General features: G+C 37.4%; 1 protein-coding gene across 2 annotated transcripts in view; it reads right to left on the reverse strand.

Annotated features, from left to right (window-relative positions):
* Positions 1-770: 770 nt before the first annotated feature.
* UBL3 (ubiquitin like 3) overlaps positions 771-18742 on the reverse strand; it is a 61787-nt gene continuing 43815 nt past the window's right edge. For both annotated transcript variants that reach the window (XM_033104382.1, XM_033104381.1), the window contains exons 2-5: positions 9977-10085; positions 7026-7112; positions 3418-3495; positions 771-3131 (exon numbers count right to left, since the gene is read on the reverse strand). In XM_033104382.1, coding sequence (XP_032960273.1) covers positions 3079-3131; positions 3418-3495; positions 7026-7112; positions 9977-10085 — 327 coding nt within the window. In that variant the 3' untranslated portion in view covers positions 771-3078. The remainder of the gene's footprint in view (positions 3132-3417; positions 3496-7025; positions 7113-9976; positions 10086-18742) is intronic.

Genomic DNA, 18742 nt, shown 5'->3' on the forward strand with positions numbered 1-18742 from the left:
GGTATGAAAGCACACTAAATTTTGGTTGATCGCTTCTCTTTGATGTTGGTAAAATACAGAAGAATAAAGGCTGGCACAGTACTAATTTTACTGAAGAATGTAATAAAATAAATTGAATGAAAAAAGAGAAAAACAGTAGAGAGATAAAGAATAGGAAAAATACACCAAAATTATGAGTATAAGTCATTTAAAAGAAGGGTATTCTATAACAGATGAAGAAAGTTTAATTTCTTTTCACATTAAACATTGTTTACCACAATCAGCTAACAGAAATAGAAATCTAACAGAAATTACTGTAACAAAGGTCAAGGTGACATAAAACTAAGGATAAATGTTATGAGAAAACCTCATTTAACGTGAGTGATAATGTTAGACACTATATTTTTCGTGACAGCATGAGGTACAACTTATTCTGAAGAGAAAACAAATAGTTCAGGTCAAGGAGACATGCTGAGAATTTCATAGAGAAGAAAAGCTTGCCGTGTCCAGAACACGTAACCGAGTCCAGGGTAACTTAGGGAAAAGGTGAGTTAGGTGCGAAGACGAGGCAGCCTCCCAGGCCCACGACCCAGGCTTCACATCCCTGGGTCTGCGCAACTCCCACCGCTCCGTAGTGAGCTGTCAGTTTTGGCAGAGGGCCCTTCAGTATGAGCCTTGGCTATGACCAACCATATTTCAACCATCAGGCCACCCAGGGAACTTTTCAAAGGGATATTTGAGTATTTTCACGTTATACTGTTAAGGCAGTTAAATTTTTGGTGTTTTCCATGTATAATTTTACTGCTAGTTTTTATTCTTTTTTTCATTCTGCATAACAATGATATTAAGTATTAAGTGATATAATTCTTTCTCTACTAATAAACAAGTTTATCCGTTTTGCAAACTCTAAATTGAGGTCTTGTGAAAGGGAAATTTATAATGTGGGAACACAGAAAAATATATTGAAAACCAATAGAGACTATTTTTAACCATTGTAAAAATTCAATCACAATTAGCTGATAGTCTTTAACTTTGGAAAAACAGAGAGTAATTAGAATTAAAGTAGGTATTAGAAATAATTACCAGTAATTTGTTTTACAAAAGAGGAATAGAGCCATAAATGGCTTAATTGCCCAATTAAGTAACTACCAGATTCTTCTTTCATCAACACTAACAGAATTCATGTTTGAGCTAATGAACAAAGCATATAAATATTTAACATCTCTTTATATAACATTTAGTGATAAAGAGACCACATAATTCTATGTATTGTGGCTGTGCACAGATCATTCAGGTTAAATATCAAAGATATGTTATGAATAATTCCCAAAACTATCAATGGAATATTAATTAAATGAATTTTTTTAAAGATTCAGAAACAAAAATAGAAAACAATTATAACATGGATGAGACTGAGCTTAAACAATTATCGACCTAATTAAGACCTTTTAATATTATAACCGAAACGCACGATGATATTTTTTTATTTAGTTTACAGAAAGAATCTATAAGTACAGGTTGCAGAAAGAAAATGTTTAGTGCTATTTACACTCTTTTTAAAACTCTGCTCTATACAAATTTCTGATCAGTATGAACAATATTTCGTAGCTCCACTGCATAGAAAGCCTTTTCATCAATGCTTTAACAATGAGTAAAGTAACCTGATCACTCTAAACGAAGCTGACCGTTTGAAACCATTTACACTCAATGCTTGTAAGGACCATGGACACTCATTTAAGTACAGAATGTGTCAGCTTGTAACTTCATTGTTATAAAGGCTAAATTATTTATATGGAACATTGTTCTACACACTACACCCCAATCTATATGTAAGTTCTATAGTTAGGTATTTTATAAGTTTTTATTAAATATATTCTACACATATTTGTAATTTCATCCAGGAAGAATTCCTTCCCAGTGAAAAAATATAAAATCTTTTATGTTTTTACAGATTTAGATGAAACTGCTCATGCTTTAGTGCTGTGCAAATTGTTTTGAGCATATCAATTTTAAGTTATTGGTACAAAACAAAACAAAGGCATCCTGAATTGCGTATGCCTTTTAAAAAATCAGCTTTTGATTTTAATACAACTGCAAGCACTGACACCAAATGCAAACTACATGAAGAAACAAATTAGTTACTGAGGAGAATTTTTTCATTTTAAGAATTCATCTGAATTCTAATGAGTGAGTGTGACAGTGGACACAGATGAGCAATAATAATTATGAAAAAAGTCAAACTGCTGATATTCGAATACATAAAATTGAACAGTAAATGAGGTTTCCTAATATTTCTGCACAACAATGAAAGTCTATGAGTGATTGGAACTTCCCCCTCCCACATTAAGGCTAGGAAACACACTCACCCCTTTTGTGCTGCGTGAACAAGCTCTCGGTTACTTATGACTGGAGAGGGCACATGTTAAAGGAAAAACCATTTGCTCACCAGATCTCTATTGAGTGCTTTAAACAGGCACATTTGGTTTTTTCATTTGCGGCACTGAGGCCGTCACCCTCCATTTAGTGTTCTGTGCCAGTGAAGCCACCATGGCTGACTGTGGTAGAATCCACCAAACAGTTTAGTTTCTTGTCCATTTTTTCCTCTCCAGTTGGCCCAGTAATTAAGGTCATTAGTTGCTGAGTGTTTTCCAGTGTGGAACTGTATATATGAGAATTTCTGGGTACCATGAACTATGCTATAAACTCTGCTGGTGAAGAAAACAATCAAACTTGTTTAGTGCAAACTGTATTTGGAACACTTGATTTGTTAGTTCTGGTGATCGCATTTTTTGTGGCAGCAAAATCATTTCTGCTATGAAAGGTAACTTGTTAACTTTTCCCCTGAAGATGGACTGCATTCAAAAACCAATGTTTTAAAACTGCTCAACACAAACAAAAGTACTAGAAATAAAAGTCATAGTGAAACATGTTCTTGGTTCTTTTTACTTTCACGAGAAAAGATGACAGTGCTCCTGTGACCACTCACTCCATGGCTTTGCAGGCAGATGTGCTAAGGGTTCCTGACGCAATGTGGGGTCTCTTCTGTCCCGGGGGCATGGAAGACAAGGGTGACGTCACATCACACTTAGCAGACAGTCTTTACAGGATCACACAACAGTTACTCTCGCCCGTCTTTTCCCGATTCCTCTGACCTGGGGAAATGAAGGAAAGTTTCGTCTGTAAAAACGTACTGCCTCCTTATTGGAGGCAGGGGAGGAGGGGGCACTCAAGCTTGGTAACAAATAGGTTTTTAATGTTTGCATTTTTAAATTAAAAATCGTAACAAATGCTCTCTTAATTTAAGCCTGTTTCCAAAATGTCTGGTCATTTGCTTCACAAGTTCTCATCAAGGACTATGAAAAGTTCCTTTCCCTCAGAATGTCCAGGAGAACAGGCCATTCCTGGCCACGCGTGGGGCTTCTCTGGCGCACGGCTCACCTTGAGAGTTTGGCTCTGGCAGTGTCTCTCTGGCCACCAAATGCATCACTGTTGTTTTGCCAAAAGGAAGTTTTAACGCTGTGTGAAAAGTAAAAGACAATTTGTTACCTGTACTTCAACCTATCGAAATCACTAGCTAGAACTGAAACCATTCAAAATTGATTGCTTTTTGTATGACTTCCTCAACAGGCTGAACTTCTTACCAGATAGAACATCTCTTAAAAAATGAAATTAGGTTATTAATTAATTAATATTCTGATAATATTTTGAAATTAATGTTATCAGAAACAATTTTTATAATTAAGACATTCCTGTTACGCTCATTATCTTGACATATACACCATGCTGTTTAAGGAAAAGGGACAAGACAAAATTCATGATTGGTTAAAACTGGAAATAACCTTTAGAGGAGAAAAGGAATTTAAAAAATGTTTCACAGAATACTTTTTCTACATACAGGCAAAAGTTTAGATTAAGAGACATTTATCTTTAAATCTAATTATATGTCAGTCACCTAATAAAATTACTACACCAAACAGGCCACTATCAGGTAGAAATAGAAGAAATCACAAACTAATTTTAAACATTTAATTCCAACCTTTATTCTCCAATTAGAAAACAATTTCCTTTAAAAGGTTACTTTAAAAGAATCACTGCCTTAGCATTATTAATAATTACTGTTTTCTAGTCAAGCCTGTAAAAGGTTTTCTCATTCATAAATGACAAGTATTTATAACTATGAACTATTTCAGACACAGACAGAATAATATAATACACATCCCGATATCCAGGAACCACTTAAGCAAACACAACCATCAAGTTTCGGGGTGAATTCCTTTGTTATTCTGCATATAAAATTAGAGCAGCCGGCATGTCTAACTTCTAGGGTTACTTCCATCGTGATGTTTGAGTTCTGACATCCCAAGCTACTTGCCTTTCACTAATTCCAAACTGAGGGCAGGCTCACCACCTTTCCTCAGCAAGGACGATGTTCCTGCCATCTGCTTTTGCAATCCTGCTCTGCTGGATGATGGTTACCATGTGGATTAAAGACGAGTCCTGATTGTCTTCAATGTTATTAATATCGCATGTAACCCAGGTGAGCTTCTCCTTCTTTAATCTGTTGTGTGGTCTGTCTCTTAACTTCTGAAGTTCAAATGAAGCACGATGGCCCATAAGTACATACGGTGATGGAAAAAAGAGGAGGGCCTTTTGGGGATAATGTCCTAGGCCTGATTGAACATCAGGAGCCAGTGAGACTTACACTATTAAAATGTCACTGCGTATATGGGAAAGCCTGACGCAGTGTGAAATGCACACGTGCCGCGCTGTGCATCACTGCCACACCATCCTGCTGACTCCATGAGCAGCCCTGGGATAAAATGCATCCCTGCCGCTCGTGAACAGTGAAACGGGCCATGAGCGCGTGACTGACCCCTCCCGCAGCCTCAGCGCCCCACCGAAGCTGGAGACAGTAATTCTAACACCTGCCCCTGAGCAGTTCCACTGATTAAATGAAACAACCTGTGTAAAGATTTTGTAGGGTGTCAGATGTCGTATTATGGAGACCACTTCATGGACGGTGTGGACGTCTGCCCACTGCAGTGTACACCTGAAGCTGAAGCTGAATAATATTGTATGTCAACTATAATGTAACATGTGTATAGTCACGGGATATGGAGTACAGCATAGGAATAGAGTCAATGGAATTGTAATAAATACATACAACGTTAGAGGGGCAACAGACTGGAGGAGGGGGTATCACTTTGTGAGGGGTGAAATGTCTAACTATTACGTTGTTTTCTACACCTACAACTAATATTTTTTACATGAAATAACGCAGGGTAAAGGCTTAGTTCAGGGCTTGGCACACAGAAGGCACTGGGTAAATTTTACCACCGCCACCACCGTCGTTTGGAGACAGCAAGGAAAGCAGTCTCAGAAAACAGGGCAGTGAACTGAGATGTCAACTCGGGGAAATGTCGGCCCGGCCTGGGAGCTGCTGAGCGGCGGGCCATTTGAGGCGAACGCTTGGGCTGACGACGACTATGATTTTCCTTCTCCACTGGATTTTAACTGGAAACAGCAGACACTGATACCAACACATCAAAGAAGCTGAAGGAAGAGGAGCAAGAATCCGAGTGCTTTCTCCTCCTCCCCTGGGGTCCCCTGCTCTCTGCTGTGACACTGCACAACATCCAGAATGCGGGTTTCCAACCGTCACGTGAACGTCACCCAGGAGTTCACACAGTCGTAGGTTGCCCAATGAACGTCCAGTACAGCCTGAGAGCTACCAGTCAATTCTTAGATGAAGAGTTGGTCCGTGTAACTACACAAGGAGCTGTAAAAAGAACTGCAAAGCAAAGCAGCTCAATTTGAAATGGCAGATATCTCTTCGTGGATATCAGCACTTATTAGAGCGGTCATTACACTGACACTGAAACTTGGTTATGCGTGAAATTCTATTCTGAAATGTCCTTCCTACTTGATACTGTCATGATCGTCACTGGCACTCATCTACTCCAGCCCTGGTGACACAGCCTTCTACCCGTGGGTTTTATGTTTCTACTCTGTCATCCTGGAGCACCTTGAAGAAAGAGGTTCCTGTTCAACCCTGGATCTCCAGTTGTTTAGCACACAGGGTTGGCACATAAGGAGTAAATATATGCTGAATGAATGAAAGTATTCCACATCTAAGGAAAAGCAAACGTTTCATTGTCATAGTTAGAGAAAAAACTCAGACACTATTTAAACAAAGACACTATTTAAAGTACATCACTTCATTTGTCTGCACGTTTCTAATTATCAGAATGTTTCTGAAATACATGTACTACGTAAAAACAAAGCTTGCTGATGGTAGAAAATGTACCCTCAAGGCGGCACTGTTGAGCTACATTTCTCCAGTCACGTAGAAAGGGCAGCAACTGCTAACAAAGTGTCTACTGTGTGCCAAGCACTGTTCTAAATGCTTTGAATGCATAAACTCATTTAACCCTCCCAACTCAGGAGAACGGCACTACTGCTGTTCCGTGTTACTCTAAGGAAACGGGAACAAAAGCACTTAAGTAGCTTGTCCAAGTTTCCACAGCCAGTGAGTGGTAGAGCTCAGAGGCAACTTGGACAGTCTGGGTCTAAAATCTGCTCTTTCCATCACCCCGCGGCACTGTCTCTCTAAAGGTACTCATTTACCTGTACTCTTGCGCGAATGGCAACTGTATCAGTTAAGTCAAACTGAAAACATTTCCCCATATTACATTTGAAAAGCAATTATCAGAAACTTTTCCTAGTTTGTGTGTCTGACTTTAACTTTTAAATATTGCATCTAAGTTACATGATCCAGAAGTAAATACAATAACATCTACAGGACAATATCTATGGGCTCCCACCTGTAATGGGATAGAGTCTGTTTCGCAAGGTGGTAAACACTTAGCATAGTGCTAAACTTAAATTTAACAATGCAAAACATGAAGTAGACACCAAAAAGTAGGCAGAATTCATACTGAGTTTGAAGGTGTAAATTTTTAGTTAAATCAGACACTAGCATTTAAACAAACGGATACTACAACCATGAGACAGACACAAAATCCCATTACGAAGGTGACCATTACCTCCTAATGTGACATTGCCATGTAGAAATCGTCCTTGATAAATAAGTCGTAGAATATTTGGACTGCTGACCTGCTCTTCTTCCCAGTCTGAAAAGAACCAGTGAACTTGTTAGGAGTGTTTCAACACAGAATTACGGCATTAGTGCATTTTCTAAAAATTCTGATCCAAGTCAGATAGAAAACATCAAAGACGACCCTGGGAGCTTGCTGATACGACCACTGCAGCCTCGTTCCTGCTAGTTCTTCTTATTACAGAGTAAGAGCTGCAGAAAGACTATTTTTTGCTTCTTAAGAACATGAAAATGTGCCAAAAGAGAGTCCTAAAGTTTAAATATTAAAACAAACGAGTCAGGAAAAATCTAACCGTGGGTAAAGAGGAATGTCATTGGAAAATTAATTCCAATTACAGGTAATTAACAAAATATTATAATGTTCCAATATTTGTACCTGTTTAAATATATATTTGAGACTAGAAACAATAGGTGTAACAAATATTTTAAATAAATTAATACATTGATATAGCAAATAAAAAACTATACCTCAATAAAACTAAGGAACAAAAATTTTAAAAAGAGAATAAGAAGAAGTAAATGTTAACTTTTGGACAGTGGTGATTTATTACTTTATTGCCTTTTTGAAGTCGTTTGTAAACATTACAGAAAGACACAACTTTAATTCACTTTACCCAAAACACTCAGAAGAAACTTGAAAAATCAGATATATCACAAGGTACATTACCAAACAAATATGGACACTGGGAAAGTGCACAAAGAAAGTCAACTGGGGAAAAAGCCTGGGTTCAAAAATTTTTTGTGTGAAAATAAGTACTGTAGGATTGATAAAATCAATTCCATACACTGCAGATGGCTCATTCATTTGGGAAACTACAGTGAAGGTCTGCACTTGAATCCGACTTTTTTTTTTACCATAAGTCAGGAGATTCTAAGGAATTAAAACTAATTTTAATATTCAGTAAAATGATTATAAAAGTAAAGTATTTCTTTTATCTCGATATAATCTTGCCCAAATAAAATACACTTTTGAGAGAGATTATTCATTTTTTGTCTTGTGCGATCTTTTCTATAATATCCATAGATGTCCAAAGCTAGCCTTACCCTTTCTTCCCTCCAAAACCATAAAAACAATCTGTTACATCATACTTAGTAAAACATCACTATTAGGCAGGTAATTTAAAAATGCTTTTCACGCTGACAGCTATCTATCCTGCCTGGCTAAGAAGAAATTCTAGAGCTAGCCCCCAGGTTAGTCCACTTGGCTTTTCTGAAATTCCTTCTCACCTCTAACCTTTAGCTTCAGGCCATCCCTGATTCAGGACTAGCATTCACTGTCCCTTGGTTATGAATGGGAAGAAAGATCTAGTTATTTGAAAGTACTGGCCTAAATCAGTGTTTCTTAAACTCGGATCTATGAATTCACAAAAATATATTCTTAGGGTTTGCAAGTCCTCTTCAAGAACTTCCAAATTGTGTTTTCATTTTAACGAGAATTTAGAGGAGATTATCTAGATAATTCAAATAATCACTTTACAATCCAGTACATGTAGCCGTGGGGTTTTAGTGCCCATGTATACGTTGAAGTTTAAGGCTGTACTGGCGCCAATCCAGACTTCTTTAATCGTCAAGAGGCTCACCAGGAAAGGACAGAGGTTGACTTAACGTCCACAATCCATTCTTGCTGAGTGAAGGCTGCGCGGCAATTTGGAACACTGTGTGAAAGCGGGTTTTGTGGGGAACGTGCAGATAATGGGGGCCCTCACGCAGCAAGCAGGGGCACAAGCATGCCAACTCAACAGCACCGAGTCGTGGGCAAACCGCGAGCCAGCTTTAGCAAGGGACACCATCTGGCTGGCACGCTGATGCTGTTGTCTGAACACTACTGGTTTCAGGCTTACGTTTGGATTTTCCTTGTAGACCTATTTACGGTTGTAGGTGAGTTATAAGGATTAAGAATTTTAATTTACGTTTTTGTTTCTATCTTTAAAAATAAATATTATGTTTTATGTTTCTATCTTTAAAAATAAATATTATGATAAAAAACATTTAAGTCAGCACTAGGGAATCTACAAGAATTTTCTTCCTCTAAAAGTGTCCCATATATTATTTAAGGTTGACAGACACCGATCTAATTTATTCATTTCACAGTATACACTGCGTTCTTTGTTGAAACAAGTCTTGTCCTTTACAAGTCCAAATGCTTTGGCGAACACAATGAAATGAAATCAGCTGAAAGTCCTATCACTATGGTACATGCCACAAAAGGGACAAGATGACGTGGGGCAAATTCAAAGGAAGAACATAAACTAAAGACTCACTTTAGATGGCAAGACAGTCTTATTACATAGAAAAGAACTGAAGAAAAGAAGGAATAACACACACACACACACTACAATTTTGGTGTCGTGGATACTGGCTTAAAAATACAAAGCATTAACGGGTTTTATACCTTCTTGACCTTGTAGTAGTTTAGAGAACACAGAAGTAACATGAATTAGAAATTAACTTTGTGTCAAACTCAATTTAAAATAAGCTATGTATAGAATAGACCAAAGAGAATGTATTATAATTTGTTAAAGACAGTTTTTCTTTCCTTTTAATTTGTATCTTATAAATAGGTTTACTAATGTGAACTGTGTGTGTTAGCTACATTGTGTTTTTCTTTTTAAAAAAGTTTTTTTCATTTACATTAAGCAGCTCTAAATCAAAAACAGGGACTCTGCACTGTGGCCCCTTTACCATCTTGCAGTGACGTAACTGAAGAGCAAAATCTAGGGAAGGAGGCAGTAATTCCTGTTAACTTGGAGACTTGTACCCTCAATTAATTGTTTGCTCTTTTATATCTTATCTATTTATAGCTTTTTCAAAATGTTTGTGAAACAAGGTAGGGCATGAAGAATTAACATTATTTGTTCTCAAGAGAAAAACACCACTCACCCATTGGCCAGTTGTCATACACATGCTTTGCAATGTCAGAAGCAGAATCATTGGGAGAAAACAGGAACTCTTTTGTTTTCCCACTTACCAAGATGAGGCGCAAATTTATCTGAAAGAAGACAATGATTCTTTTAATACAAATCTTGAAATTTTTAAATAAACAACTCAGTTTTCCATTTCACATTCTAAATTATTACTCATAACCATTTTCTCATTTTTATTTACTTAAATTCTGTAAAGATTTTTTTAAAGAATGGGAATTTGATATATGATTTTATTTATAATATTTAATATATGGATATATTTGCCTCAATAAATGAACAAAGACAAACCAAAATTCATTATTCTTTTAAATTTAATTATCCCAACAATGTCCAGAATTGGACTTCTACAGGTTATCACATTACTGTAGAATACATATTTTACATTGAAACACTAATAAAAGTGGTGACCTTGCAAATTAAGAAACAGAAAAAAAAATTTAGTTCATAATCTACTTCTTAGAAAAAATAAAGAGAAAATAAATTATATACAACTTTTTTATTCTATAAAAATTACTCAAACCTAAACAAATTAACCAGAAATTACAATTTTAAAGAATTTTTTTATGGTTAACAGAGGAGTCAATAAATAGTAGTTACTTTAATCCCAAATGCATGATCATGTATTTTCTTGGGAGAGGTAAGAGGAGTTATGTGTGACAAAGAACATAGATTCATTCACTGTCAGTGAAAAACCTAAGGCGACTAATAGAATTAAATATTTTGAGATCCACTGGAATTATATTTCCAAGTCAATACATATATTTGCTTATATGTCATTCTTAACACATTTTCCAAAATGTTCACTTTTTAATTTTTATCTTTATCCATAATTAACTTGATATTTATCTTTTTAAAACCATGACATCCATTCATTTCCCTGTAAGTTACAGAAATACAAACATGGTTTTCTATACTTCTGGGCCTCTGTTAAAAGAGCAAATTAAGACCTTACTAAAAGTTGGGTCCAGCCCAGAGCTGAGCCCTGGGACTAGTCTAGCTTCTTTATATATAAAGAACAGAGAATGTCATTGTGCCAGTTTGAACTGTGCCAGGTCCCAGGTCACCCAAGCTCTCATCTTCAGTTACCAATATTTTTTTTTCCTCATTAAAAAAAAAAAAAAAATACCAGGGCGACCGGTTAGCTCAGTTGGTCAGAGTGCAGTGCTCTTAACAAGGTTGCCGGTTCGATCCCCTCTTGGGCCACTGTGAGCTACGCCCTCCACAACTAGATTGAAGCAACTACTTGGCTTGGACCTGATGGGTCCTGGAAAAACACTCTTAAAAAAAAAATACCAGAAAGCCTTTTAAGACAGCACAGTCTACAACCAATAAACTGGTGCCAGCTGCAGCACCATCAACATACCAACGCACCAGGTCATGAACTGACCACCATCACGGCCAAAGCCACTCCTAGTAGTACCTCACCACTTTGAAAATGTGCTGAAAGTTATAAAATAATCTCTTTTAGAAAAACGCCACACACAAACAATTCTGCATTCAATGGGATGTGACCAGATTCCATATTAGATGGAGTAGAAACGGGTTCGATATTAGAATCTGTACATTCTATCTTAACAAAAAGTTTTTCAAAAGTTAAAAAAAAATAGAAATCCATATTCCAGATGAAAAGCTGTTTCAATATGTCCAGTAAGAATGTCTTGTTGCTTTCCTAACTAGAATAAAATCAGACCAGAGCTTAATACAGGAAGCGAAATGAAGACATCACACTGCTGTAAAGAAGTGATACGATCCAGAAACCCTGTAAGTTCTGTTTGAACTAAATTCAAGGAGTGGTTTGCCAGAATGACTAAACTGTAAGAAAACACCACCTTATTTATTTCGTATAACAAACAAGTAATGAGGGATTCTTAAAGTAAGGCACCCAACATCTTTACATGTGAAGCTTCGTTCTCACAGACACATCACCATTCGTGGCTGTCCCATTAGGTGTGAATATTGATACACATATATTGTTCTGAACTTACATGGAATCTTCTAATGGCTTCAACTTACTGTCTAAGGGCCCCTTAGTCATTAATGCCCAAGAAAGTATGACCCTTGTAATGGTTCAGCTATACGTTTGTTTAACGAGAAAGAAATATAACTTGATTCAACCTTTTTAAGAGTTGTGTAAATAATATGAACCTACTATTTCTTGGAATTGTCTTTTTAAGTTTAAAATGACTTTCTATTAGGATTTTATTCAAATTACATTATTTAAAAATAACAAAGAAAAAAAAGAAAATCTTATCCTTAGAAACTGTAATGGTTTCTAAGCATATTATGACATCAAAGCATATTTTAGACTTTCCCTAACATTCATCAACGTGGAAATGAAAAAAATAAATGATCGTACATATTTACAATGGAAACAGGCACAGCCGTTAAATGACATGACATACAGATCTACATGACTTGGCATGGAAAGTTGTCCACAATATATTAAGCAAAACAACATATGCATTCCACCCATAAATACATAACACTAACTGGGTTCATTCTGTAAAGTTCTCAGTATTTCCTATTTTAAAACTGGTAACATGTCACTACCCCCAATAAACTGGTATTTCACTTTTGTATTTCAAAATAAATGGTCTAACGAATTTATGGTCCTCTAGATGCTCAGAATGTTGGACATTTGGGGGCTCTAGACGTGTTTGACACAGGTTAAAAAATATTTTTAAAAAATGTTTACAGGTGGGCTGACCTTTTTAGTTTGACACAGACCCTCCCAATCAATCCCTACTTACTCACAGTGGCTTGCTGGTACACTTATATACTTTCCTGGCCCCAGAAAACATCTGAGTTTGTAACTCATGGCAGAGTTTGAAAGTGGCTTTGGGCTACAAAATGAGAGCAAAAAGCAGGGTAAGATTTTAAAATCTAACCATCCCTCTGGGTGGAGAAGGGGGAAAATATAACAAACAACATAAATCTAAGAATTTATCAAATCTTATAGTTAACACTACCCCAAACTGATAATAATAAAGATTTTTCAGGAAGCTTATGTCCCAAATTTAAAATAACAGAAATAAACCCACAAAATTAAAGTAACATATTGTGGGAAGCACTTTCAGTGCCTGGCTCATAGGTGTTCAACCAATATTTGCTGACTAACATTTCAGCTTCTTTAGTTAATTACGCGAGCGGAAAGGGCAGCACTAAGACTCAAACCTGGGCTTTAGCATTCTTGGCAGTTTCTCAAGTGGCCGGCATCACGTAGTACGGGGCTGGATAACAGCGAGTGTGGGGTAGTGATGCGGAGATGAGGGCAGTTCCAACGTGCAAACACCTTGACGTGTGCTTTCTCAGACTCTGCATCTTACTGTCCGCGACGTGCCACTTAGTAGGGCACTTGGAAAAGTAAAATGAAGTGAGCTACCATATTAACATGTCTACTGTGCCTGGTTTTTAAATGAAGGTAAGATGGGCCATTAACATGGAGGGCTAGCAGTGAGTCTGGACTTGTTGCTGTGCTTATACCTATATGACCACCTCGCTCCTAGACTAGAAGCATGAATCTGCCTCAGTAAGCAGTCAAGTGTGCTCTAAAACAAAACAATTTCATGCTGAAAACTTTTCTCAAAGAAAGGGCTTATTGAGCCACATGCTAGCCAGAAAGGCCCGGTCCTGGGGCATGCAGTCTAAGCCAGCAGCCGCAGGGCTGGATGGACAAACATGTCCCTGGGATGGATGGGGCTCTTTTATGCCAACAGTGTGGGAAAGAAAGATGTAGTTGTTTTGAAAGAACTGACATTGGCTATGGATAAAGGGGGTGGGAGGTGAGCGGGGCCAGTTCTGGGATTGACACTGGCTACGGATAAAGGGGATGGGAGAAGGTCAGGTGGGGCCAGTTCTGGGATAGGTGCAGAGTCCTTAAGGGAAAAGGGTTTGCTCCTGTGGATTGGCTGTGGAGAGCAGTCCGGAAGGTTGATGAGTAAGCAACCTTGGTGGTTGGCTATTCTCGCTAGATAACTGTAAACGGCCACGTGGAGGTTAATTCAAAGTGCCAACATCCATCCAGAAATGTAAGCTGACTTCGTTGGTTTCTAAGCTGACTTTCCTGGTTTCCGCAGGCAGTTGCTAACTCACTAAACCCTCTTGCCTCTTCCTTCCACCCTCCAGCCTGCTGCAATTTAGAATATCTCAGAATTTCTTTCTTGTATTTTAGCACTGTAATACCAATGGAGGAAAACACTGGATTCCCGTAATTTCCTTTAGAAGAAATCTTGAAAGCAATCACCCAGATAAACATCCGGATGCACAGGTTGGTCAGTAGTTAATTAACTGATCCTATGTTATAGTAAAAATCTTCTCGGGTTTATTCTGATAACGTCAATTTCAGCTCTTCTCAGTAAATTCCTACAAATGTGAGCTAGTTTCCTTTAAAAGATTATGTACCAATTATTTAAGTATTTATTAATGAAAGACCTTTTAACTTATTTGAAGCCAAGCTAAGTCATAAAATACCTTAAAAGAACCTCTGCCTGTGAAGTAGTGGGAGTCTTGACACATCAACAATGAGTTAAAAACAAGACTCCTATTAACAGCTTAAAATATGATACACTACATGTACAAAGTTGCCTAAAAATAAAACTATTAATCGGGACTCTGGATGACTTGATATGAGATGGAGCTCCTATTGCACAATAAAATTCCCAAGGGATGGAATTTAGATCGCCCAAATGAATCGCGTATTTTATACTTACTTTTGAGGCAAAACATATCAAAACAAAACCATTCCTGAGGTAGAACTACCGTGACTGTTTCCCGTAAGAAAACAAGAACTCTTCCATGCATGTTATTTCAACTTTAAAAACAGTCCTCAAACAGCCATTTCTATTTGTTAGATTCCATCAATTTGGAGATCTCATCTAGAACTTCATTCAACAACAATTTGTCTTCACTTGGGTCAGGATGAAAAAATTAGAAGGCAAGAGGGAGAATGAAAGATGGAATTCACTGGTGTGGTCTTTGGCCACAGAACAGACAAAGAAATATGGCTGTTTTCTACCAAGGGGACAACATGTCGATCTCCATAAAAGGAGACCTCAACTTCTGCTCTGAGTCTCTGAAGAAGAAAATGAGTACTGGGGTCTCGACTTTACCTTCCAGGGGAGCACGTTTGCTTCTGTGGTGCTCAGCATTCCTGCCCTTTTTGTTAAAGGGCAGGCCAAGTGGCCAGTGAGAAAGAGGTGAGATTTTCTTCGCTAATCACTTTTCAAAAGCTCTCCATTTATCTCAAGGGGGTTATACTACATACCGTATGATTCCATTTATATCATATTCTTAAAATGACAAAATTATGACATGGAGAACAGATTAGTGGAGGGCCAGGTTTTAGAAGAGGGTGGGTGATGTGTACAAAAGGGGAGTCCAGGGGACCCTTGTACTGGAAATGTTGTGTATCTTACTCTGGTAAGTGGTCACCTGAACCTGAACACATGATAAAACTGCAGAGAACAAAATACACACATACACAAGCAAGTGCATATAAACTAGAGGGACCCGAATAAAGTCTGTGGATTTCCTCAGCGTCAATTTCCTGTTGTGGTATTGTCCTGCAGTCATGTAAGATGTTACCATTAGGGAAAACTAGGTGAACGGTATATGGGATTTCTCTGTACTATTTCTTATAATAGCGTGTGAAGCTATAATTATCTCAAAATAAACAGATTTTTTTTTTTTTAAAAAAAGAGCAACACTCAACCTACTAAAAATGTCATGGCATTGTATGTCTGTCTTAGTTGCCTTATTTGCATTTGAAGATGAATAGTGCTTTTTAAAAAATAATATTGTATTAAAATAGCTACTTAATCTAGGAAAAAAGATATAACCTATCAGTGACTTATTTTGAGACAATGTGTGAATTTGAAAATAGATAAGCCTATTTTCTTCTTTTCTAGAGTTATGGATTTATAACTGGAATATTTTGAATTTTTCTTAAATGTTAAAGAAAAATGGAATGATGGAGATGGAGGATGTGTTCTTTTTCCCACGTAAGACTTATTTAAAACAAATCATTCAAACAACTGCAGTGCTAAAGTATGGTAATCATGTTTCGTAAACTTTCTTTTAGTCGTTCATTTATTCAGACATTGTCCAAAGGAGACACTGCTCAGTGTCTGGATTACAAAAGATTTAATAGGAAATCCCTTGAGGATTTCATAACCTTGAAGCTATGAGAGAGGCATGATCATAATTATGGTGCAGAGGGGTAGCTGGGATATAAAATTCTTAAGTGCTCAATAAATATTTGCTGAATGAATCTTAAAAATAACAGAAAGGGGAGCCTGTGGGTCTGAGATCACAGGCAATCCGCGTGGCAGTGAAGCAAGCAGCCCGCCCCCTGTGGGCGGCTTCCTCTCCTTCAGGTACTACGCTTGGTTATTACCCTGCCTAGTCCGGCTCTGAGGCAGGTAGTACTGCCCCCTGTTAGAGCTGTGGGAATGAGTGTAGAGACTTTAGTAAGCGGGTAAGCTGAGATTGGAACCCAAGTGTGCTACTCACACAACACCTGGCGGTCAGCACTCTGCTAGCGTGAACCAGGGGCTCCAGAAAACTCCTTCCCACGGTCTCATCATCACTGTCCACCAGCACCGTGACCACGCTCGGCCTCACCGTGCTCCATGCCCAGGGACCCGCTTTTGGTTCTGCACGGCCTTCGCACAGGCCTTCCTCCTGCTGGACACTTGCTCCCCCACCCTCCCACCCCAATGCACACACTGTCTAGCTTACAATATGCTTGAGAGGGACGGCAGAAATAAATCCTCCCGAGCCTAATCATCCTGGATAAAATCACGAAACTAATTTTTTTTTTAATCGTAGGAAAAGTTTCAAAATAGAGTTCGAGAAGCCAAGAAAGCATTCCTATTCCCCACTGCAAGGGGGGAGCAGTCTTATCTGTGAAGCGTTATATAAGGCGCCCATGAAAACATGTTTTAATCTCTAAGAAAATACACCTGAATTCTTGTCTATGAATTTACTTGTAGTATGGAGTCGTAAACTAAGGTACATTGAGATTTGCTAAATGGATTAAAACTATAGACTCTTTTTCTACATTCTTTTTAGCACTTCGTATGATGTTGATTCTAATATACAGAGGGTGCCAAAAAAAATGTGTATACACTTTAAGAAAGGAAAAAACTATTAAAATTGTAATACTCAATAACAAAAGATGAGCACAAGTCACGTTTGACTTGTGCAATTACAAGAGGTGCTCAAAGTGGTTACCATCAGCGCCCAGACACTTCTGATCATGGTGAACTACTGCTTGAGCAACGCTGACCAAAGTGTCCACTTGTACACATTTTTTGGGCACCCCCGGTGTGTGAAACATTAAATCTTTGTAGGTAAAAACTCAGTGTGATTCCTTATTTTTAATTGTAGAAACACTTAGGTGAAAGATAGGTAAATAGGAGGTCAGAGAAATCTCTGGCTTACGTTCCCAAGTAAAACTTTTAAAACATCTTATTTTACTTGAAATGTGAATTTCCAGAACACTTAACTCATTTTAAAATATAGGTAAAGGAACTATATTCTAAAACATTTAATGCTTTTTAAGTTATATGAACTGTCAACTAATTTATTCATTACATTATTTTTTGAGCACTGAACATGAAGCTGCTGGTCTATAAAAATGAATGGACAGTAATAGTCAATTAGCCTGCTTGCTTTCTATATAGATTGATTTATTTTTCTCATCAATGAAGAAACAAAGAAAATACTGGGGTTTTCTAAGTACAATTCAGAATCAAGTAATGTAGCTCTAAACTTATACAACAGCATTTAGTGCCTGGCACACAGTAAGTACCTAATTAGTTATTATTACAAATGATCTATCATCATCATCATAACCATCATCAGTTTAGTAAATCACATAATACTCACTATATAATGCTCTTTCTTTAAATACCTTATAATGTATATTGACTTTAAAATAGGTTTGGAAAACTTTGATACAATTAAAATTCCATGAGAAGACTGAACATTATTTTCTTGAAAATACTTGCAAATTATTCTTAAAATTATATGTATTTTTTCAAGTTCCAAATCCTGTAAACTTAAAAACACGTTGGTTTTGAAATTAAATTATGGTTCTGTATCACCTTGAAACCTGACTATAGGATATCCCTTCAAAACTTGCACAAAGGATACAAACTAGCTTTAACCAGATTCAATATGCAACAGTAGCAGTCTAATTTCCTATACATGCTAGTAACGAAATAGCAAATTTGAATGAAACCAAAGCGCTCTCCAGGGGACTGTGACTTGTATCTAGGGAAACCTTTGTTGTGAGGAGCATTTTCAGGTCTTATGACTCACTTAATTAAGAACAACAGTTCAGTACAATTGTTTCTGCCAACCAAGCATGACAACATTAAATTATAGATAGGAGAAAGGGAACTAACTGGCAAGGGTAAAGCAAAAGACAGGAGGACACCAGGGAAGGGAAAGAGTAGCCTTTTCTATATGCATAATACATTTTCATGTATTTCAAGATGATGACACTTCCCTCTCGCATTAGTGGAAATATGATAATGTGAGCTTTTGGCTAAGAGCCTGAAACTTTGTGGAGGGAAACTAATATTTATTGCATATCAACCATTTACAAGAAGTTTCCCTTACACATATCATCTCGTTTGAGTAGTTCTAGCACATATCATTATTTTGGCACCTACTTTAGAGTACTTGCTCTTCTCTCCAATCACCTAACCACTCC

This window comes from Rhinolophus ferrumequinum, chromosome 4, assembly GCF_004115265.2.
Source record: "Rhinolophus ferrumequinum isolate MPI-CBG mRhiFer1 chromosome 4, mRhiFer1_v1.p, whole genome shotgun sequence".
NCBI classification, from domain to species: Eukaryota; Metazoa; Chordata; class Mammalia; order Chiroptera; family Rhinolophidae; genus Rhinolophus; species Rhinolophus ferrumequinum.